This window comes from Carcharodon carcharias, chromosome 7, assembly GCF_017639515.1.
Source record: "Carcharodon carcharias isolate sCarCar2 chromosome 7, sCarCar2.pri, whole genome shotgun sequence".
NCBI classification, from domain to species: Eukaryota; Metazoa; Chordata; class Chondrichthyes; order Lamniformes; family Lamnidae; genus Carcharodon; species Carcharodon carcharias.
Window position 1 is genome coordinate 39,046,600 of NC_054473.1, and position 24,880 is coordinate 39,071,479.

Here is a 24,880-nt window from a genome sequence, read left to right on the forward strand (position 1 = left end):
ACAGTCCTCCTCCTCCTCCTGTGATGTCACAGTCCTCCTCCTCCTCCTGTGATGTCACAGTCCTCCTCCTCCTCCTGTGGTCATAGTCCTCCTCCTGCTCCTCCATCACCACCGTCACCACTACCACTACCATTCAGTCTCTTCAGAAGCTGAAATGTTCCCAGTTCCTAACCAGTCTCTGCTCCGGTCCCAGGTAGGAAAGGACATTCTCCAATCCCAGGCTCTATTTATGCTGCTCCTGGCTCCCGACCTGCCTCTGCTCTGGTCCTAGGTAGGAAAGCCATAAGGAAACACAACCATGTTTCTTAGGTGAGGTCAAAGATCAGGGATTTTCATTCTAGAACACGGACTGCTCAGTTAATGGTCATCTCGCAAACTTTAAATTGCACATGAGAGCCAGTGTTATGGTTCTCGCAGACAAGGAACAGTGGCTGAGACACCTCTGGCTATGAAAGTCAGACACATCACTATGGCCTGCAGGAATCTGACTTCCAGCTTATAGGCTTGATTCTGGAACCATTAAGATATGGCAGCAAACAAATCTTTGAAGTCACGTACATCATCCATAACCAGTCTTCTGAGCAGAGATGCATGTGATATCATGAGCTTTTTTAAAATGGCAGAAGGCATCAGAACAACCTCCGTCATCAATTATACCAAACTGCAACTTCCCGAGAGCCCCAACAGAAAAGGTACTCTCCACTGGGACTTCAACTGGGAATTGTCTTCACTATTTGCAGAACCAGTTTGTCCATTTTCTTTGCAGAGGCCAGAAACTCCTCATTGGTCAGACCAACCAACCACTCAGATGGTTACCATGAGGCCTCAAGTGGAAGACAGCCAAGAAATGAACCAGCAGCAAGAAGAGCCTCAGTCTCCAGCTCCGACATCTGCTGGGAATGTTACGGACAGGAGGGAGATTAATTTAAACAGCTTGGATTTCTCCTCTCGCTACCCATCCGTAAACAGAAAGGCATTTTTTGTTTTTGATTTCTCCCTTTGTAAGAGGCGGTGTATTTTCCCCAACCCTTCAGTTTTGGAATGATCCAATCCTCTATTAATAGCCCCACAGCAAACTCAAAATAAGGTAAAATAAGGGGGACAGTTTATTTTACACACACGCACAACACACCAGAAGGGATTTCACAATATCCTGCCCTTTTGCATTCATACAATAAAAGAGGAATAAGGGAAAAGAAAGGGGTTCAGGCAAAGACCACAATAAAAATAAGAATTATGGTTTAATGGGAATCCAGAGTTCAGAATCATTGTCCAAGGAAGGTTCTTTTAGTTGGCTTTGTTTGGCAGAATTCCTGGTCTTGGTCCTCGGAACTCAGTTGCAGGGTGAATCCATTGAAAATGCAGTAAAGTGTTCTTGTATCCTGGGTATTAGTTCACTCTGTAGGTGAAATACAGGGTTCTTTCCAGAAATCAGATTTGGAGAGAGATGGACGTCAAAGGTAGGCTCCTAGCCTAGAGTCAGGTTCTCTTTGGAGGTTATGGGGCAACTGAAAATAAAATTCAAAAGCGGTATAATTAAAGGAATTCAAACTGCTCAAGTCTCAGTCATGTGACAGGATGGTTTTAGGTCAAGCTGTTCAGCTAACTGAAGAACCATTATTACAATGTTGGAGATGCCTTTGTCCAGAGCTGGCTGGTGCAGACATATTGTCTACGAATCCTTTGTGTTGGCTTGGCTGGAATGTTTGCAGAATACAAGTCACATCCCAGGAGGATGATGAGGTGATGTTTGCCTGTTGGAATAGCTTGGAATCTTCCAGAAGTACAAGCATGTGATCAGCAGCAGCCATTTTATCAGCCCAGCAACTGTCTATTTTGAAAAACAGAAAAAAAATAATTCCTGTCTCCTGGATGGGACAGTAAGATGCCTCAAATCACCACAACACAGACTCTGCAATGTCCAGCCAGTAGAACCATTAACCAGATGATGCTGGAATAGAAACAGCCATCACCCGACAGCAGCATACTTCAGGAATTAAGGTCAGCCAATTAACCACCAAAACGACCACATCCAAAACAACTTCCTAATCATCAGGGTTGACCAAGTATAACAGAGTCTAGTGCTCCCCCAAGTTTTGTAAAGACAAGATCTGGAAGAATTATAAAGCCTCCAGACCATCCGAACCTGTAAACACAGAGACTTGAGGAGTGGAGAAGGGGCAGTGTAATGAACCCCGACATTTACCTTAAGTGTAAATTGAAGTTGCAGTTCAGGAGAGACAGTTCCCTGCGGGCCTCAGGAATTCTGTGCACGTGCCAGCCAGGAAATTGCCGCACATGCGCACTTCATTGATTTCACGTTCTTTAGGCCGAGACCTGGCCCTTTATGCCTGTGCAGCAAAGATGAAAGTGAAAGAGTGCAAAAAGCAAGTCAGGTGACCCAGAACCAGAGCGCCTTTAGAGAGAAGATATCCCAGGAAGCAGGACACGGGGAAGGTCACAAACCAAGAAGGTGGTCCCAAACTGAGGAGTGGGGCAGAAAGAGGTCCCAGGAGAACGTGCTGGACATAGGAAAATGACAGGGATCAGAGATAGATCCCACTGAGTCAAGATAAGCAATAGGAGCAGAGAAAACGGCTCCAAGTTGAAGGAAGAGCTATGGGGTCAGATTGAAAGAGAGCTCTGAAGATCTGAGGTGGCAGCCGAAGGTTGGTAACTCGTGCTGTGGGCAGTTGAGACAAAGGTAACCTTTTGGACTAGTGATGTTCTGCTTGGCACGGCCAAAGATCTGAAAGTGTACTTGGAAGGTGAAGCTTAAGTGCATTCAGAGATCCAGGAATCTCGGGAGGCAAGATTGAAACCCTGGAGACCAATCCTGGTTGAAGCTGTCTGAGTGGGAGTAATGTTTGGAGAGAATTCGAAGGTGAGCTCTTCAAACATGGAGATTGGAAACCCTCATAAGACAGAGTTTCTGAGAGACCAGTTGGCTCATGGGGTGACAAACGTCTGGGTGGGCTGTCGAGGAATCCATGGAATCTGCCTGGGTCGCATCTGTCATTTACTTTGGAATGTGATGTGTCTGACCACAGTTGGCCTGTCAATTCACATGAACCGCATACTTACCCTAAATATTAGCGTATAGATAGATATGGTAAATTGTTCTATCTTTCCGAAAGTGTTTGTGTTTGTAAAGGGATAGCTGGGGTGAAAGAATAGTGAATATTTGAATCATTTTCTTGTGATTGTATTGAGGTCTTTCCAACCATATTATCTGGTGTAATATAGTTAATTTATCTTGTTTAATAAATGTTATATTCTGTGTGTTAAAAGCTCATCAGCAGAATCCTATGAATTTGTTCAGTAACTTACTTTCAGGGTTTCAAAAAAAGATAAAAGTTAGGATCTATTGAGCCAGGTTTCACTCTGGGATCTGCCTTTTCCAGTATTATCAGCTGGGATCGTAACAGTAGTAGAAGTAAAAACAAACACAGAATTACCTGGAAAAACTCAGCAGGTCTGGCAGCATCGGCGGAGAAGAAAAGAGTTGACGTTTCGAGTCCTCATGACCCTAGAAGTAATGTCAATATGCTGGGTAAATAGGAATGTATTTTAAATACATTGAATAGACTTGGCGGGGGAACGGTGGTTGTTGGGAGACTTAGTATAAGGGTCTGGCATAGAATAGGGACTGGGTACAGTGCTGCCCACGCTGATGTAAAGGAACACAGTACCCTGAGTCTATTAGATAGGGGTGTGCAGGGAGGCAAACATGGAGACAGGTCCTAGCTTAGACCTTATACTGTATATATGTATAAGTAGTTCATTCACACTTCCTAATAAACTATACAAGACTCAGAACCTCTTCATTAGACCTACCCGAACTACACACATCTTACAACAGTTACTTGAGACTGATTATGCTATGCTACAACCTATCAACAACAAATTGGAACATTTAAACAATTGGTGCAGGCTCCAGGCCCATGAACCAAAAGAGTTTCTGCAACAGCTGCACATAACAGGGATCCAAAGTCAATTGACTACAAAGAAACTTACTCATTTCAGGCAACTCAGCATCTAAATATCACATCTGACTCTATGTCAGTTCATATATTTCCTTTATATGACAATTTATTTATTTGCTTTTATTTGAACTCTTAGTCACTAAAACATTACATAAACAGACCACCATAGAGCTTCGCATATGAAACAACAGATACTTGAAATCACTGCTAGTGTGTTGTGACCTGTTTTGTTCATTGTATTAACTGTTGTATCATATGGGACGCATCTGTTATCGTCTATACACTCCCTAAAGCAGGGTAATTTCTCATTGTCAAATGCTATCACTTGAGAAACTATTGCAAAGCTTACAACTACACAGCGACAATTTACTTCAGCAACATTTAAGAAGTTTTCTTATAATCCCTTCAGAAGATTGAAGCATAAAACTACAATGGGAGGAAAAAAAGAGAGGATTTGTGGGGGAAGTCTGCAGGTCACATAGACTGTCTGCCCAGGGGCAGGTGCAGCAATGGGATGCTTGACCCATTTTAACGTTTAAACTCAAAATTCCAGTCAGTCAACTGTCCATCCACAGGTAGCTTACCAGCTTGGCTTCAAAGTCAGTCAATCCAGAACTCTCCAGGGCAGTTGGCCTGAAGAGCAAGTCACTAGATGGGAGGATGGGATGTTGATTTTGAACAACAGTTACTTCATTATGCTATGCTACAACTTATTAGCAACAAAATGAAACAGTAAACAGACTCCAGACCCATGGATTGGAATGGGGAGGTTGGAGCCCAGGGTTGCAGCTGGCCAAAGTTTCTTTGTGGGACTCCACAAAAATACATCTTCCAAATACCCTAACAGGGCAGGGCGTCTCCAAGATTTTACACTTAGGGCATTTGCGGCAGACCCTCTCCACAGTAGGCAGTTACAAATGTGTCAAGGTCTAATCTAAGTGATACAACCCTAATTTGCACATATTTGAGGCTCCTGCAAAAAAAAAAATGGACTACAGGACCAGAAAGAAGTGTTAAGAGGACTATGTTGATTTTAATTTCTGTTCCATCTAGTTTCTATCAGGTTGATCGAGTTAAGTTCCCCCCTTATGTTTATCACTATTTAGTTGAAGAACTTAATGAAAGTGTGCTGAGGAAAAAAATATTCCCACAAGGTGCCACGTGTGCCATACATTCTCAATATTATTTCCCAGAGTAAAGAAACAGTGTTATTAGTCCATTTTAAAATGCATACAAGAAAAGGTTGGAGAGAACATAAATAAGAATTAACATTAAAGATTTGTCTACTTTAGCAATGCAAATCATGAGTTTTGATTGGCTAAATAAATGGCCCTTGCAGCAGGCTTTCAAAGTAGTGACGCTGTATCACATTTTCCCAGAAGCAAAACTTCTGAAGGGTCCGAAGTTTAAAATGGATGTAGAAATCCAGTTGCATTAGGAAAATAGGGAAAAGAAAATTAGTGGGAGTAACCAAGGGAAAAAAAATTCAAAATTAAATTAAAATCACAACAAGCATATAACAGGAGACAGCAAAGACAGAGCAAAATTATTAAAATAATTATAAATCAAAAAGTTTTGAAGTGTTTATTTTAATATACAAACATAACACTTCAGTCAGAACAACAAATGTTGGAGCAAATATATTACTGTATATATTAAGATTTGGTTCAGCATCACAAGGTACAAGTTGAAATCTAAACCTTCAATGGGTTTGGGGAATTTGGAATACCATGAACTGCCAATTGTTAAAGGCATAAAATGGAGAAAATTCAAAAAAAGACAAAGCCCTAAAATTCAATCAAGAATTCAACTTCCAAAACCTCAGTGGAAAGAAAAAAGGTAAAACTCAATGTGTACAGTAAATCCTGATGAGTCAAATCCTAGAGGAACCACCCACAAGTGTGTGTTAAGTGGGCCTTCGCAATAGTCGAGGAGGCCCCAACCACACACGAGTGCATTTCTGTGTAACCCAATGCCTACAAACACAGTCTATGTCAAAAACAACAGATTCAAATCTTAATTGATCAGGCTGTTCAGGTTCATTGGCCTCCTCAGTTGAATAAGGTATTGCATCATCTATCAGTTCCTTCGTGCACGGCATAGCATTGCTCACCTCCACATAAGTTTCCATGGTTGTCTCTGTTGCAATTTCCATGCCAGCCTCCTAGGTGTAAGCAAAAAAATGCCTCGTTATCAGGTTGGTTGCCCTCACCCTGCTTCTCCTCATTCTCGATGTCTTGTCCAGTTGTAACTTGTTTGAATCCAGCGTGGTGGAAGCAGCTGGTGATTGTGGCTTCTGTCACCATCTTCTATGCCTTCTTCATCATGAACATGGCATCCAGAACAGTTACATTGTCCTCCTGCTTCTTATCGATGACCTTGATAATCGGAGAGATCAACTGCTGTCGGTAGTGGGTTTCGGGTTCCTAATTGCCCACTCAATCCATTGGCTGGAACTTGGCCATGCTGCTGAGAGGCAAGAACATGAGCTTGAAGCTCTTGAGGCCAGCGATATTGGGGTGTGCAAGGCAGTTGTCTGTAATGATGACAATCTTCTTTTGCTGATACATTTTGTCCACTTTCCGGATCCATGCCTCAAAAATGCCTGAGGTCATCCAAGCGGTTTCATTAGCCTTTTACTGTGGGGTACTGTCTTGACATTCCCGAAGCAATGCGGCTCTTGGACTCTCCAATCACAAGAAGTGGCAGTTTTTTGATGCTATCCACGTTGGCACAGACCACAGCTGTGACATGTTCCTTCCTCCACTTTCCAACGTTACATCTTTCACCTTCAAACATCAAAGAGCGGTCTGGCAAAAGACAGTAAAACAGTCTGGTTGCATCCACATTAAAAACGTCCAGTGATGCATACTGGTTCAAGATGTGGGTGAGGCCACTTTGGATCTAATAATCTATCATTTCTGCCGCAACTACCACACCCTCACCTCTTACCATGTGGAAGATGATGTTGTGCCTAGTCTTGAATCAGTCCAGCCATCTGTCGCTGCAGGTAAACCCCATGTGGCCCAGTATCTTTGCCAGGGCAGCTCCCCTTTCCTGCAGGATTGGACTGGAGATGGGCATGTTTGTTGCTTGGGCTGTCTTGAACCACATTAGCAGAGCTCCTTCAATGTCACGATAAGCAGCCGTTCTTTCCTCTTCCTTGCTGCAGAGAATGCCCGTCTGTCGAACTGTTCCAAGATGTTCACCTTGTGTTACATAATCGTGGACAAACTCGATGGTTGAATCTCCCACTCTTTTGCGATGTCCACTTTCTACTTCACTGTTTTCCACTTTCTCTATCAACTTCCCCTTCTCTCAGGCTGACAATACTTTTAACTTTCTCACAAGTTTGGCCATACTTGCAGGCTTTGCACATCCTTTCACAGGGAGATCTCGATGTCAAACGACGGCTTGACCAACAGTCCATGATTATATGCTTGCGCAGTGTAACTCTGCTCTGATTGGTCGGTGTGGTGACATGACAGGATTGGGTAAGTTTGGCTAATTCTGAATGTTGGCTCATCACGGGCACCATTCTATGGGATTTCCTATTCTGTCAACGCGAATGTACGACAGCTTCAATGGAACCGGAATTTCGTGTCGTCCGAGTTTGACTCATCACGATTTCATTGTGCTCAATTAAATCTTCAGGTATGGTTGAACATCAAACCCACAAAAATGAATGTGAAGTGAAATTTCTACTTACAATTTCAACAATGGGCACATATCAGAGCAAATTCAAAGAACACCACAGAAGATTCCAGTACCTAGAGGAAAGTATTTTGAAAGGAAAATCTCCATTCTGAATCTTAAACACTACACAAAACTAAGTATCACTGGAAACACAAGTTGGTTAAAATGCTCACAGTTCCAAAGCACTCTTTAGCTTCTGGTTCAAAATGTGTAACACCAGTATTTTAGCATTACCAGTAATTATAAATGACTCAGTCACCTCTAATGAAGTGGTCAGCGAGATAAATTTGGATATATGTAATACACTGTTTTATATTCACCATAGAGCAGGAAGGAAATAATTAAACTAAATATGTTCTGCTATGAAATCACAGGAAATAGCATTTAGCTGGAACAACTATCATGCGAAGAACAGATTTATGTCATCAGGAACAAAAGGCCACATTATACACATATGGAGAAGGTCACATAAGATACCAGTGAGCCACAGGTGCTCAGAAAAATCAATACATAACCTAAATTGGAAACAGAGAGCTTTTGCTTGTGATTTTTTTTTTTGTAAGCTGTGTCTTCCAGTGCTTTCAAGACAGAAAGATTATTATGCAACACTTGATTGATCTATATATTTTCAAATTAATACATGTGCACATAATGCGATTAGCAGTGCAGTATGGTAGTGTACACACTACTAAAGGGGCCCCAAAGTATTGGGAAATTCATATACAGTAAATGCAATGCTTACTGAGGCACATGTTCAGTTGCACTTTTTGTGTGAAATGCGGACAACTCAGTAAAGGAATGTTTAGCCTGCTACTACAAAGGTGTTCTTAATAAGGGTCTTATACCATATTTCACTTTGGAAATATGTTGTTTTGCAACCAATTAGTGTTTCTATCCATGATCATATGAGACGTGAGGTAGGAAGAAAATATTCAACATTAACGTAACTCAGATAAAGTAAAAATAAAAATTCTGAACAACAGCCTTAAAAATCAATTTATTTGCTTCACTACTGAATATGGCTAATACATGCACTATAGGTATAGTCAGAATTGAAATAGTGAGGCTGTAACAATTGAGGCCACTGACACTCGGCAGGGATGTGGGAGGCCAGGCCCATGCTGATCCCCCGGCTGATGACACATTTCTGGACTCATCCGTGAGGCTGGAAGTCCAGCATGAGATGTGAGAGATGATCTGACAGAGCTTCCAGTGGGTATCTGTGCCCAGGTTTGGAGAGTGGAAGAGTCCATCCAGGCCATGAGTGCTGAAATCTCCGCTTCATCTGCACACATGGCCTACTTCACTGAGAGATTGGTGACTGTCATGAAGGCCCAGAGTCAGCAGACCAGTCAGTGGCTACCAGAGATACACACAGACCTGCATACCATCGCCTGTGTCTAAGCACAAGGGAGCAGTGGTAAGACGAGAGATGGGCAAAGCGCCTGGAGTGTCCACCAGGTCCTCATCCTTCTCAGGTTTGCAGGGAGGCACAGCAGGGGTGGTTCAAGCGTGTCTTGAAAGGGAGAAAGAGCAGCTGCCCTGTGCATCTGGGCACTTTCCTAATGCAGACAGCAGTTCCTCAACCTCTCTGCCAGTGACACCAGTACCTGAAGTTACCATGAAAAACAGAGGCGACTCCAGTACTCATGTAGGACCCCCTCAGCATGCCAAGCCCACCCGGCCTCAAGCAGCCAGAGGACAGCTGTCAAGATCAGTCCAGGCTGCAGGGCAACTGGCAAAGGGGGAGCACCAGATAGGACCGCTCAGAAAAGAATTAAGAAAGCACATTAGATGCACTTGGATCTCACAGGTGATTAGACAGCTAAGGACTCTCTGCTTTTGTGTTCTGATTAATGTAATAAATATCTGATTTGGTTTATGAAAGCTTCCATTCAGTGTCGGTGACCTTCCAGCAGTACAGGAGCAGCATTGGGCGACCCAAGGGCTGGCTGGGGTCGATCATGACTTGCTTGTTTATCATTCGCATATTACAGGAGCAACAGGTTTTAGTGGGCAAGGGGGTCAGGACTTACAGCAGAGGTGAGGGGCTTGCACATGCTTGGAGTGTGGATCTATATTTGGCTGGATGTCTGAAGTGTCAGCTGAAACTTGAAAGTGTAAGTGCCTCCAGGTCCGCCCTTGCTCATATACCTTTACGCCCTCCAATTGGCCCCTCATGTCTGACAGGCGCAGCTTCCTGATCTTCCTCCTAGTTGCCGAACGCTTCACCGTGTTTTCAGCAGCCAGGGCCTCCCCCCACTGCAGTGCCAAGTTGTGGCGAGTGCCACAGACCACCACTACCCAAGCCACCTTCGCTGAGCACATTGAAGAGTGCTATCTGATTGATCCAGGCACCTGAATCTCACCTTGAAGACATCAAGAGTCAGCAAGCATCCATCATTGCAGGATTACAAGGATGTGGTGGGGTGAGGTGGGAGGTGGGGGAGGAGGGGGGGGTGGTTAGTGGAAAAGTTGCAGCACTTGGGAGTGCCTGAGAATGTAAACATGGTGGCTGCTCCCAGGGTAACTTGCACACACGTGTAGGGTCTGCTGGCAGTGGCTGCAGAAGAGTTGAATGTTCAGAGAATGAAATCCCTTCCTCTTAATGGAGGCCAATGGTTGGCCAGTGGGAGCCTTGGTGAGAGCCTGGGGAAATCTAGCAAGGGCGCTGAACTCTCTGGCTCTCTCAGTCTCACTGTCCACATCGATGCATTGATGCATTGGCTGGTTCTCCTGAAGAGGGCATTTGTCGCTCCCTGGCTGCAGATTTGTGCAGCTCATTGAAAAATCAGCCAGGGGGAGAACTAGGTGACATAGTGGTAATGTCACTGGACTAGTAATCCAGAGGCCCAAGCTCATCCTCTGGGGACATGGGTTCAAATCCCACCATCACAGCTGGTGGAATTTAAATTCAATTAATAAATCTGGAATTTAAAGCTGGACTCAGTAATGGTGACCATGAAATTATCATCACATGTCATAAAGACCCATTTGGTTCACTAATGCCCTGTAGGGAAGGAAATCTGCTGCCCTTACCCAGTCAGGTACATCTGACTCCAGGCCCTCAGCAGTGTGGTTGACTCTTAACTGCCCAATGAAATGGCTTGCTAGGTCATTCAGTTCAAGGGCAATTAGAGGTGGCCAACAAATGCTGGCTTTGCCAGCGACACCCACATCCTACGAGAAGAACATGCCTCAAGTGGGTCCATGGAGTGAAGCGGAGGCATAGAAATTCAGAGCCGTAGTGATCTTGAGAACCATTGGCATTGGATGGCCAGCAATACAATTGGAGCTTACCACCTCGACTATCATAACACATGGTCTAGGCCTCTCAGGTGCAGTCTTTGGCAATGCTGGCACTCCAACATCTGGAGAACTAGATTTTGGACTAAATTAAATTGATACAGAAGAGATGGGCTGAATCTAAGTGAGCATCGCCATAGGGATAGGCTTTCAATAGAGTTAGAAAATATGCTGCATTGAAACGAGATGCAAAGAAGTAATGTAACATTGTTAAAAAAAATAGATAACAAGGGAGAGACTAAATCCAGGCAAAGAAATCAAACATAAATGGACTAAAGATTCAAACAAAAATGTAGGGCATGGTTAAGCATCCAAAATGCTTGACTTAAAGATCTACATATGGCAGTAGGGAATTATGTTGTAGAAAATACAGTTTATAGCAAGTGAAAAATACAGCAGATGCTGGAAATCTGAAATAAGAACAGAAAATTCTGGAAATACTCAGGTCAGGCAGCACCTGTGGACAGCAAAAGAGTTAATCAATCCAGAAAGATGCAAAAGGGACGGGTAATTTTCCAGTGAAACTGGAAAATTAAATAAAGTGAATTGACCTCCCAAGAGAAGCCACAAAATTTTGCTCTGAAAAGTCATTTGGACTCAAAACATTAACTCTGTTCCTCTCTCCACAGATGCTGTCAGACCCTGCTGTGTTTTTTCAGTATTTTCTGTTTTTGTTTCAGATTTACAGCTTCCGCAGTATTTTGCTTTTATCACAGCAAAAATTGCCTGGCTCCAGTTAACCGCAAAAAACAGAATTAATATAAAAAGTATGATCCACTATAAGAGATGAGAATTTTTAAAATCAATGTTATTGTAATAATCACTGACTTCAAATCAACTCACTACAAATTGGAAATAGGTAAATGGAATTAAAGCAATAAAATCAGACTTGCACATATGGCACAATTATGTCAAGGACCATAATAAACATGTCATCTTGATTGGTTTGCACCAGTGGTCAGAATAACATCCATAGTACAGTAGTGGGATAAGGATGATGACTAAAGGTTATTTAGCTATCAGCATCAGTAAGCTCAAGGCTTTGATATGTCCGTTTAATATGCCGTTGGTATGTCCTACATGCTTTTCCTATGCTTTTATGTTCAAGGCCTACCTTTTTCTGGAGGACATTGATCTTTCTCTCTTTTACTTCCAGCATATCTTTCATATCACGTATCTCTCCTGCTAGTGTTCCTTTTTCTTCTGTAAGATCTTGGAGCTGTTTTGTCTTTTTGTTAAGGAAGCTTTCTTTTTCCTCAAGTCGCAACCTCAATGCATCTACCTGGAGAAGAAAACATATCATGTTAACTGGATCCACACAAGTTGTTAAAGTCAAAACTAAGACACAGAGCCTTTCCTTGCTGATAGTTTATTGACTTTGTTCAGCATCAACACACCTCACCTCTACCCAGTGTCCCAGCTATCCCCTAATTGTGTTCAAATACCAATTACAATTTTTCCCTCAATGTAATTGACATTAACAAACCTTAACAAAATAAATAATAAGACATTGACAGAGAATCCAATCTGAAAATAGTTGAGGTCTCACAAGCAAATTTACTGCTCTGGCAAAAGAAAAACAATGCCTACCATTTTTGATATACTAAGGATCTTATCCTGTATTTAAAGCATAATTACAATTTCAATATCCTCAAATGGAATGACTATATTGCACTACACTTCAGTTACATAGAAATTACCACCTGGAAGCAGACCGTTTGATCCAACCAGTTTGATTAGTGTTTATCCTCCAGGTGAGCACTAGTCCCAATTCCAGGTGTTTGCATAGATCTACTATCCTTTTATCTCTTTTTCCTTCGGCCAGTTATTTAACTCATTCTTAAAAAGTGAAATGTCCCCTACTTTAACTCCAAAATCAGGTTCTGCTTCCTACAGCCTTGCACCCCTCTGTGGAGAATCGTTTCTCCTATTTTCTGCACTAAATTGCTTTCATTTAATCTCATATCTACATCCCTTCATCCTGGTCCCATAAAGTATCAGATACAGTCAGTCAATTTCTATCCGCATCATCCCATCGTTTCAGAATTTTAAACACCATGATTAAATTGCTTTGTGATTGCTTTCCTCTGTTCTAATGAAAGCAGTCACAATTTTACCAAGTCCTTTGTCCAATTTGTATTTCCTCTTATGATCCCCATTGAGGTTATCCTTGCACAAGCCTGATCCCAGGGCAGATGCAGCTTGATAGATCCTAACTTTTATTTGCTTGTTTAGATATGTGGAGAGTGGCTACTGAACAGTGTCACTGGAGTCAGCTAATGAACTTTTAACAAAAGAATAAAACATTTATTAAGAAAAGATGAAATCTATTACAATACTCCTTCACCCACAACTATACCATCAGAAATATATACAGATTTGAACACAAGTTACAAAAGCTATCTTATTCTCTATTGTCCACAGCAAGTACACAGTCAATGTAAACCTATGGCACCCTGTGGTCAGAAACAACACACTCTGAAACCAAGTGACAGATGCCACCTCAAAGAGATGCGATGGATCTCTCTTGAACTCCCCCCAGATGTTTTTCACACCGTGAGCCAATCAGTCTCACTGAATTCCATCACACGAGGGTTTCCAATCTCCATTCTCCAAGGACCCAATTTGGAATCTTCTCCCAAACTGATGCTTCCTTTCAGGCGCTTCCCTTAAGGGTTCCCCTCCAGGATTTCTAACTCTCCTTCTGATGTTCCTCTTCCCTGGGTCACCACATGTATTCAAGCTTCCTTCCACACATTATCTCTCAGTCAACAGTACCACTGCTTCACATGCCCATAGCAAAGAATTACAGACTTTCAGCTGTTTCTTTGGACCACCTTCCTTCTTGCAAGCTGTTCTTGCTTTAAGTCTGATTTCTGCAGCTTTTGTGTCTTTAAATCTGAAGCTTGGAGCCTTTCTCACTGCCCCACACTCTTAACTTCGCCTAATAGGTCTTTTTCCAGGTTCCTGTCCTTCCTTTGACTAGAAGGTCTTCTTGGGACTTTCCCTTGTTCCACTCACCTGGATTTTTTGGATCTTTCCTATAGCTTGGGACTTTCTATCTGTCCCTTTTGCTCCAATCTCTCCTGGCAGCTACTTTCAACCAACTTTAGCTTGAAGTTGGCTATCTGTCCCCTTCTAGGCTGCTCCTCCCCGGCAGCTATCTTCAAAACTGAACTCTAGGAGCTTCAAATCAAAACTGCGGCCTCTAGCTTTTCTGTGTGTCTGTCGGTGGGATCTGGCTCTCTGGGCCCCAGTTGCTAGGCAACAACTCAATTCTTCTACTGTTGTGTTTGCTTAAGTCTGAAACTCTCATTAGAAATGCAAGCACCTTTTTAAAGTGAAACTAAAACTCCATTTGACCTTTCTTAACACACAGATACAGAAATGCAAATCAATCTTAAACTTTAAAGCTAAAACTCATTCCTAACACCTACAAATACCAATATAACTTACTTAAACTGTCTCTATTTCCTAACACCTCATATCAGGAGCATCGTAGTGAAATAAAAACAAAGTGCTGGAAATACACAGAAGGTCTGGCAGCATCTGTGTAGACAGAAGAAGAGTTAATGTTTCAAGTCCAATACCATCCTTCTTTAGGATTGGAAGGAGGGTGGAATGGGTCATATGCCATCAAAATGGGTGGACAGGGAAGAACAAAAGGGAAGGTCTGGGATAGGGCAGAGGGTGGGAGAGTTTAAATGACAAAAATCTCATAGAACAAAAGGCAAAGGGAGTGGTAATGGTTGCAGTAAATGGACAAAGTTATTTGTCTAGAGTGAGTATAAATGCCAGAATGATGAACATCTCTGTCCAAAACCAAAAACATGACAAACAAGAATCATATCAGCACATGGCAAAAAAAAATCAAAATGGGGGACGAGGGTTCATGATCCGAAATGGTTGAACTCAATGTTGAGTTCAGAAGGCTATAAAACACCTAATCAGAAGGTGAGGCACTGTTCCTCGAGCTTGCGTTGAGTTCACTGGAACATCACAGCAGGCCGACAACAGAAATGTAAGCTTGAGATCAAGGTGGTGAACTAAAATGGCAAACAAGTGGAAGCTCGGAGCCAGGTTTGCGGGCTGAGCGGAAGTGCTCAGCAAAGTGGTCACCCAATCTTGTGCGGTCTCCTCAATGTAGAGGAGAGCACATTGTGAGCAGCGACAATAGTATGCTAAATTAAAAGAAGTACAAGTAAATCATTGCTTCACTTGAAAGAAATGTTTGAGGCCTTGGGCAGTGAGGAGTGAGGAGAGAGGAGGTAAAGAGGCAGGTTTTACACCTTTTACAATTGCATGGGAAGGTGCCATGCCAAAAGGTGAGGTCTTGGGACAAGTGAAGAGTGGACCAGGGTGTTGCAGAGGACATGGTCCCTTTGGAAAGCTGACAGGGAGGGGAGGAAAGGATGTGTTTAGTGGTGGCATCATGCTGGAGGTGGCAGAAATGGTGGAGGATGGTCCTTTGAATGTGGATGCTGGTGGAGTGGAAAGTGAGGACAAAGGAAACCCTATCATGGTTCTGGAAGGAAGAGGAAGGAATGACAGCAGAAGTGTGGAAAATGGATTGGGCATAGTTGAAGGTCAAGTCAACTACAGTGGGGGGGAATGCTTAGTTGAGAAAAAAGTAAGATATATTAAAAGTGCTGCTATGGAAGGTTGCATTATCAGAGCAGATGCAACAGAGATGGAGAAACCAGGAGAACGGAATGGAGTCCTTACAGGAAGTAGGGTATGAGGAAGTGTAAGTCGAGGTAGCTATGGGAGCCGTGGGCTTCTAATGAATGCTAGTAGACAGCCTATCACCAGAAATGGCAACATAGAAGTTGAGGAAGAGAAGTCAAGTGTTGGAGATGGACCATGTGGAGGTGAGAGAAGGGTGCAAATTGGAAACAAAGTTGATTAAATAACTTCTGGGTGAGAGCAGGAAACAATACTGATATGGTCATCTATGGAAAAGGTGTTAGGGGAGGGAGCTAGAGCAGGACTGGAACAAGGAATATTCCACATGCCCCCAAAAAGGCAGGCATAACTAGGGGTCCATGCGGGTAACCACTGAATCATCTTTTATTTGCAGGAAGTCGGACAATTCAAGTTTTTTCTTTATTTGCTCATGGGATGTGAGCTTCACTGACAAGGCCAGCATTTGTTGCCCACCCCTACTTGCCCTTAAACTGATTAGCTTGCTAGACCATTTCAGAGGGCAATTAAGTGTCAACCACATTGCTGTAGTGCTGGAGTCACATGTAGGCCAGACCAGGTAGGGTCAGCACATTTCCTTCCCTAAAGGACATTAGTGAACCAGATGGGATTTAACAACAATCAATAATGGTTTCATAGTCACCATTATTGAGACAAGCTTTCAATTCCATATTTATTAATTTAATTTAAATTCCACTAACTGCCATGGTGAGATTTAAACCCATGTCCCCAGAGCATTAGCCTGAGCTTCTGGATTATTAATCCAGTGACATTACCATAATGCCACCATCACCATCATGAGAACAAATTCAGCCAGGTGGAGGAGGGTGGTGGTGGACAGACACTCGCTATTCAAGGGATAAGCAGAGAGCCCCAAGACCGTCCTGTTCAGGGATGGAGGTGTAGAGAAATTGGATGCCCATAGTGAAGAACTGGTGGTTCAGGTCAGGAAACTGGAAGCTGTTGAAAATATCTAGGGTGTTAGAACAATAACTGTCATGGGTAGGAAGAAACTGGACAAGGTGGGAAAAAAAGAGTCAAGATAGGAATAAATAGTTCAGTGGGGCAGGAACAGGCTGAAACAATGGGTCTACCAGGACAATCCTGTTTGTGGATTTTCAAAAGGAGGCAAAAATGGGTTGTACGGAGTTGAGAGACTATGAGGTGGGAAACTGTGGAGAGAAGATCTCCAGAGGAGGAGGTGAGGTCAGAGGGAAGTTAAGGGGAAGATAGATCTGGGAGGGTATTGGTAGCCTCAAGTTGTTGGAGCTTGCATTCCTCAACACATGAAAGGAAGAGTTTTTTCTTGAAGTGTCAGGTCAAACGAAGGATGAAATGAAACTGTGGATCAGGACAGCCTTGAGATATGGTGAGTTATTGCTGCTGGAGAGAGAAGTCAAGTGTGTACACATAGCAGCACATGGCACCGAGTGTAGATCTCAGGATGCAGCGAGAACAGCAGTTGAGAACATTTAATGTCTTGGGGATGGATATGATCCTTGTTGGAATTGAAACATGAAGGATGGAATTTCAGTTGGAATCCACACGGAATAATTCAGAGCCAGAGACAGTTGCTGAAGAAGAAGATGTGGCTGTGAAAGCAAGTATCGGTAGATGTCTTATCAAGCACCAAGAGGGAAATGAAAAGCAGTGAAGGAGAATGAGGTAAAAGAGACAAAAATCCTGGTGAGAAGAGCAGGACTTCTTCAAGGTAGGCATAGTAAATCTGTGCTGATCTCTCTCTCTTACATCACAACATCCTTCTTATAGAATGAATCCCAAAATTGTAGCCAGAAGTCCAACTGTGATCTTAATGAGCTTTATGCAGATTCACCATTACATTTCAACTTTTCTATCCTTTTTGAAAATGTTTATATTGCCCATTCTCAGTCCTTCAGCACATATCCGCTCTCAATACGTTAAATTTGTGAGGCCTCTGGTATTTCTTTCCTCAGTTCACTGTCGCTAGGTGAAAATCCCTTCCTAACAGCACTGTGGGTGTACCTACACCACAGGAACTGCAGCAGTTCAAGAAGGCAGCTCACCACCACCTTCTCAAGGGCAATTAGGGATGGGCAATAAATGCTGGTCTAGTCAGCGAATGAACGAATTTTAAAAAGTGGAAACATTTGTTCTTACTTTTTTGTATTCTATGTTGCTTCGCACTATTAACCAATTCACTATTTTCCTCCTCCCCACTATCTTTCTCTTTCATAAACAATTTGGCAAACAGCTTGTAATTGTCAATCTTGCCAATTTCTGTTTATCTGCTGTAACTCATTACCTTTCCCTCATGGGGTCTACCCCATATTTAACAAATTCTCTTGTTACTGATATTTGTAGATTTATTAATAAATACTTTGAAATTCTCTCTTCTTACCTGCTTTCCCTGTCAACTTTTTTGTTGTCATATTTGTTCTTAGTTTTATCATTTCCATCATATTTATACATTATATGTTCACTTTAATTTGATTTGTTTTGAATCTATTTATCTACCCCATTTGGAAGCTCTTCTTTAATATGGGGTGGCTTGAAATTTGTAATGTGAATAACAGTGAACAATCAGCATTGTTACAATACTGTCAGGGGCTGTTAACATTTAAAGAAAAATACGAACACTTCGTTTTAATTTATCAAACAATGCCACAAGATTTCATAGTTTTAAAGCAAAAGAACTTATGAAAGACTTAAAGACTTAAAACTAAACAAGTATTAACTTAACAATATTGCTTATAACTACATGTGTTATGCACCCAGTTTTACTTACTTCCCCCAAGAATTCTCTTGTACTTTATGATATCTTAAAAGTTATTCACTTCTGTCGGAACCACCCAAAAGTATGACATAGTCCTCTGGAAACTATTTTAATTCTCATTTCCAGCTATTCTCAGAGGTAACACTTTCAATTACTACCCCTTGACTGCAAATGCCTCAATTCCTGTTCTGGCTGCCTTCTCAATACTTCCACGCTAATCTGTTGGGTGTTTTTATTATGCCACAGACTCAGAGGACCACTGCAGATTTTTGAACTAGCTTCAAACAAGGCAATCTTCCACCTTCTTTTCCCTCATGAAATCCAAATTGAGATTCAGCCCTACCCACATTCCAAGTGGCGAATGCGAAGTTAGCTTTTTCTCTGCTTACAGTGCAGGCCTACTAACTATCATTTACTTTAGCTATTCTCTATCAGTAAGCTGCAAACTGCACAGCCAGGTCCAAACTGCAACTAACTGTCTCAGCAAACAGCTAGACAAATTGAAACCAGAGAACCTCCTTAAGCTCCTCAATCTCCATGACGATGTAGCATGCTCTGGGATGTTATCAAACAGACCTTTAGGTTAAGTATCCTCATTTAAAATTCCTTCTTGGATCTGAAGAAAGAAATGGATTTTACAGCCCTTCAGGGTTTACCAAATGCCTTTAAACTAATTTAGCTGTAATCTATTTTTTCTGGACTGCCCCTACCGCAAGGATTGTAGACATCATGTCTCCAGGTCTTTAGCCCACCAGCTGTTTTAAGATCTTCCCATTCTAGCCATTAAGCTCAAGTCAACATGGCCCCCAACTTTTTAAGTTTAATAGACTCCAAGTTCGTTTTAATTGCATTCACTTCAAGGCTGCTTTCACCAGTTTCTCAACCAGATCTCCATTTTCTTCAGTTTAAACTTTAATTCCTAAAACTAAAAGTTATATTCTACATAACATGAACCATTGACTAGATCTTCACAACAGCGTTCACTATTATAATGAAGGAAATCCGGAAATAATTTCTGGAGTAGGCACATGCACTGTTAAGAATTTAATCTAGAAGTTGCTGATGAAGCTTCCACATGGTGCAGTGTTGCAGTCCTTACTGTTCGAGGAAGTACTGAAATGACTCTCAGTTTGAAGTTGTTGTACTTGTTCACTAACTGCACTAAAAATGGCTCGAAATGTTAGGGCTGTTTCTTTCAGAAATGAGTGAATTTTTAATGGCATAAAAGCGACAATTATTACTGAAAAACCTCGCTAGCTCTGAAAATATTATAAGTGTGGAGGCTTGCTCCTATTCAAGAAAATTAGTGTTAAAAGATTTAAATTTTTATTTGAGCTTTTCTGTCTCTCATTTCCCTCTTAATCCAACCTGTATTTCTCAAACTGCTTTCTGCTTTCCAGGTGTGTACATATACATGGCAGGACTGATAAAATGGCTGCAGCTGACACATGATGGTAGCTCTGGATGTTTCTGAGTAGTTTAAAAACGGACAAAGACTAAGACATCAAACCCCTAGAATGGAACACTCCTTGCTTTGTATAAACATTCCAGCTAAGCCAACACAAAGGGTAGTAGACCGAGGTGTCTGCACTAGCCAGTGATGGACAAGGGCAGAGTTATTTGTGACTCATCTGCGTTAATTTTTAAAAATTCGTTCATGGGATGTGAACATCACTGACTAGGCCAGCACTTATTACTCATCCCTAGTTGCCCTTGAGAAGGTGGTGGTGAGCTGCCACCTTGAGCCATTGCAGTCCATGTGATGTAAGTACACCCACAGTGCTGTCAAGGAGGGAGTTCCAGGATTTTAACCCAGCAACAGTGAAGGAATTACAATATATTTCCAAGCCAGGATAGTGAGTGTCTTGGAGGCAAACTTCCAGGTGGTGGTGTTCCCATGTATCTGCTGCGGTTGTCCTTCTAGATGGTAGCGGTTGTAGTTTGGAAGGTGCTGTCTAAGGAGTCGTGGTGAGTTCCTGCAGTGCATTTTGTAGATGGTACACACTACTGCCACTGTGCATCGGTGGTGGAAGGAGTGAATATTTGTGGATAGAGTGCCAATCAAATGGGCTGCTTTGTCCTGGATGGTATCAAGCTTCTTGACTGTTGTTGGAGCTGCACTAATCCACGCAAATGGAGAGAATTCCATCACACTCCTGACTTGTGCCTTGTAAACGGTGGACAGGCTTTGGGTAGTCAGAAGGTGAGTTATACATCTTAGGATTCCTAGCATCTGATTTGTTCGTACAGCCACAGTACTTATATGGCTAGTCCAGTTCAGTTTCTGGTCAATGGAACCCCCAGGATGTTGATAGTAGAGGATTCAGCAATGGTAATGACATTGAATGTTAAGGGGCGATGGTTAGATTCTCTCTTGTTGGAGATGGTCATTGCCTGGCACTGATGTGACGCAAATGTTACTTGCCAATTGTCAGCCCAAGCCTGGATATTGTCCAAGTCTTGCTGCGTTTGCACATGGACTGCTTTAGTATCTGAGTAGTTACGAATGGTGCTGAACATTGTGCAATCATCAGCAAACATCCCCGCTTCTGACTTTATGATGGCAGGAAGGTCATTGATGAAGCAGCTGAAGATGGCTGAGCCTAGGACACTACCATTAAGAACTCCTGCAGTGATATCCTGGAACTCAGATAATTGACCTCCAACAACCACAACCACCTTCCCTTGTGTTAGGTATGACTCCAACCAGTGAAGAGTTTTCTCCATAATTCCCACTGACTCCAGTTTTGCGAGGGCACCTTGATGCCACACCCGGTCAAATGCTGCCTTGATGTCATGGGCAGTCACTCTTTCCTCACCTCTGGAGTTCTGCTCTTTTGTCCGTGTTTAACCAAGGCTGTAATGAGGTCAGGAGCTGAATGGCCCTGGCACAACTCAGACTGAGTGTCAGTGAGCAGGTTATTGCTAAGCAAGTGCCGCTTAATAGCACTGTTGATGACCCCTTCCATTACTTTACTGATGATCAAGATGGCATGGTAATTGGCCTGGCTGGATTTGTCCTGCTTTTTGTGTACAGGGCATACCTGGGCAATTTTCCACATTGTCAGGTAGATGCCAGTGCTGTAGCTGTACTGGAACAGCTTAGCTAGGGGCGCAGCAAGTTCTTGAGCACAAGTCTCTAGTACTATTGCCGGAATGTTGTCAGGGCCCATAGGCTTTGCAATATCAAGTAAGTGCCACCAACTGTTTCTTGATATCAAGTGGAGTGAATTGAATTGACTGAAGACTGGCATCTGTGATGCTGGAGATCACCAGGGGAGGCCAAGATGGATCATCCACTTGGCACTTCTGGCTGAAGATTGGTGTAATTGCTTCAGCCTTATCTTTTGCACTAATGTCCTGGGCTCCCCTAACATTGAGGATGCAGATATTTGTGGAGTTTCCTCTTTCAGTGAGTTGTTTAATTGTCCACCACCATTCACAACTGGATGTGCCAGGACTGCAGAGTTTAGGTCTGATCCAATGGTTGTGGGATCACTTAGCTCTGTCTATCACTTGCTGCTTATGCTGTTTGGCAGGCAAGTGGTCCTGTGTTGTAGCTTCACCAGGTTGACACCTCATTTTTAGGTATGCCTGGTGCTGCTTCTGGCATGTCCCCCTGCACTCTTCATTGAACCAGGGTTGATCCCTTGGCTTGATGGTAATGGTAGAGCGAGAGATATGCCAAGGCATGAGCTTACAGATTGTGATCAAGTACAATTTTGCTGCTGACAGCTCACAGCGTCTCATGGTTGCCCTGTCTTGAGTTATTAGATCTGTTCAAAATCGATGCCAGTTAGTATGGTGGTGGTGCCACACGACACGATGGAGGGTATCCCCAATGTGAAGGCGACGCTTCGATTTGACAAGGGCTGTGCAGTGGTCACTCCCCCAGATATTGTCATGGACAGATGTCTTTGTGGCAGGCAGGTTGGTGAGGATGAGGTCAAATATGGTTTCCCTCTTGTTGGTTCCCTCAACAACTGCCACAGATCCAGTCTAGTTGCTATGTCCTTTAGGACTCAGCCAGCTCAGTCAGTAATGGTGCTACCGAGTCACTCTTGATGATGGACATGGAAGTCCCCCACCCAGAGTGCATTCTGCGCCCTTGCCATCCTCAGTGCTTCCTCCAAGTGGTGTTCAAGATGGACCAGTATTGATTCATCAGCTGGGTGGTTGGGGAGGATGGCACATGGTAATCAATTGGAGGTTTCTTTGCCCATGTTTGACCTGATGCCATGAGACTTCATGGGATCTGGGTCGATGCTAATGTTCTGCAGTTACCTGCACAAAACACAATGGGTTTTAACAAGAGGCTTCATTAGCCGAATAGCTCGACCTAAAACCACCCTGTCACATAACCGAGACTTGAGCTGTTTGAATTGCTTTAATTATACAGCTTTTGGATTCCATCTTCAGTTTGCTGTTTAACATATGACGGGCAGGCCATACAGAAGCAAGCTCTGGCCAAGTTTGGCAACTGGCCAGCATCTAATCTGACTCTGCTGGGTAGATCTGTACTATCACCTACAGAACTGATTCAATCTCTGTGTGCCTACTTCGTCTTGGGTCATAAACACCACCGGAAAAGTGAATCTTACACCACGGTCTTCAGCCAGCCAAACTCTCTGAAAGAATTCCTCATTGGACTTTGATTATGCACTGTAGACTCACGGGAAACCATAATTCTTATTATTATCGTGGTCTTTGCCCTGATCCCCTTTCTTTCCCTTATTCCTACTTTATTGTATGAATGCAAAAAGGGCAGACATTGCAAGACCCCTTTCCGCGTTTTGTGTGTATGAAAAATAAACTATTCCTCTTACTTGTACCTTATCTCAGGTTTGGTGTGGGGTTATTAATAGAGGATTGGATCACTCCAAACCTGAAGGATTGGGGAAAATATGCCACCACTTATGAAGGGGGAAGTCAAAAATCAAAAACACCTTTCTATTTATAGATGGAGAGTAAGTGGAGAAATCAGAGCTGTTCTAAATTAAACACCCCTCCTGTCTGTAACATATATATCATTTAAATCTAATTTGTATTTCCTATTTTGTACTTCCTTGAATTGGACTATGCATATTTCAGTGAAGATCCTTCACTCGGATTGATTGAAGAGCCTCGCTATGGCTTGCCTTGTTCACACATTCCAAAGATCCCCTGTGGAGGATGCCATGCTGAACCAACACAATTCAGGGGAATTGCCAATAACAAAACCAGAGGCCCTTGTGCCGCTGTCAGCAATGTCAATGGTGAGCACCATTCCTTCACCCTTGAAAACAAAACCTGGACCATTCATCATTCATCTTTGCAAGCTTTTGCGAAAGATCACAGTGTTGATTTGGAGTCCTGTTTTCCGCTTCACTTCACCTCATCTATTTTATTCCTTTTTCTTTTTCCTATTCCAATCTAAACTCTTTGTACTTCTATTAATACTTTCCCATTCTATTTGAACCTTAAAATCTTCCAAAATGCTTACCCACATCTAATCTATTCACCTGATTTTTTTTAAACCCTCATCTACATCTAGCAACGTCCTTATCTTTGTCAGCTAACATAACTGCAGCATGGAATCCTGCAGGTATAGGCATTCAAATACTTTGTCTCCTTTTACAGTGAGCCCCAAATAATAAGTGGATAGCGAAAATCTCCTAGAACAATAGTTTTGATCTTGCTACTCATCTCCTTGATATTGCCACAGATTTCCTCATTTGTTTCCCTACCACAATTAAGGGGTCTGTAGTACAACTCCACAAATACAACAACCCTTGTTGACCTTGTATCTCTAAGCTTATTAGCTTCATTTGAAACACTTTTTTTTTTAGCACATCAGTTCTTCCAACTTTAAAATTTACTCAAAATCAACCCAAATAGGTGGAGTAGCACCAGGTCAGTGCCAACATAACAGCCCAACACATACACCACCTCAGGGCTCAATGCTCATTATGATCATCACAACATCTTGAAATGTTCCTTAGCATTCCTATTGGTACAAATAATCATGAGTCTAATCCCATACATCAACTGTCAACTCACACACACCAATATGGTGATTTATAAATACGGATAATCATAAGAAGCACAGCCTCCAAACACAAGCAATAGATACAGCATTGTTCTACATGCCACTTTATCTTCTTGTTCACCTTGGTTCCCTAGTTCTGTAATTTAATCATATCTTTCTCATCTGTGCAATTTAGACACTTTTGATGTATTAATACCATAAGCCCCCACTGACATAACGCCATCTGAAAGAGTCACAAATGTTAATTTGATTTTTAAACTTTCAAGAACTTGGATGATGCTGTGGGCTATGAATTCCTACTAATTGGAAAGGAACGATGCGTCTCAGCAACTCTTCATTAATCGATATGAACGGATCTTAACTAAGCTCACCAGCTAAGATGTCCAAATGGCACTCCTCTGTTTC

General features: G+C 42.5%; 1 protein-coding gene across 5 annotated transcripts in view; it reads right to left on the bottom strand.

The window, feature by feature from the left end:
• The window catches only part of LOC121280155 (ERC protein 2), an 859,042-nt gene that overhangs the window by 522,629 nt on the left and 311,533 nt on the right, over nucleotides 1-24,880 (bottom strand). For all 5 annotated transcript variants that reach the window (XM_041191852.1, XM_041191854.1, XM_041191850.1 and 2 more), the window contains one exon: nucleotides 12,103-12,270. In XM_041191852.1, coding sequence (XP_041047786.1) covers nucleotides 12,103-12,270 — 168 coding nt within the window. The remainder of the gene's footprint in view (nucleotides 1-12,102; nucleotides 12,271-24,880) is intronic.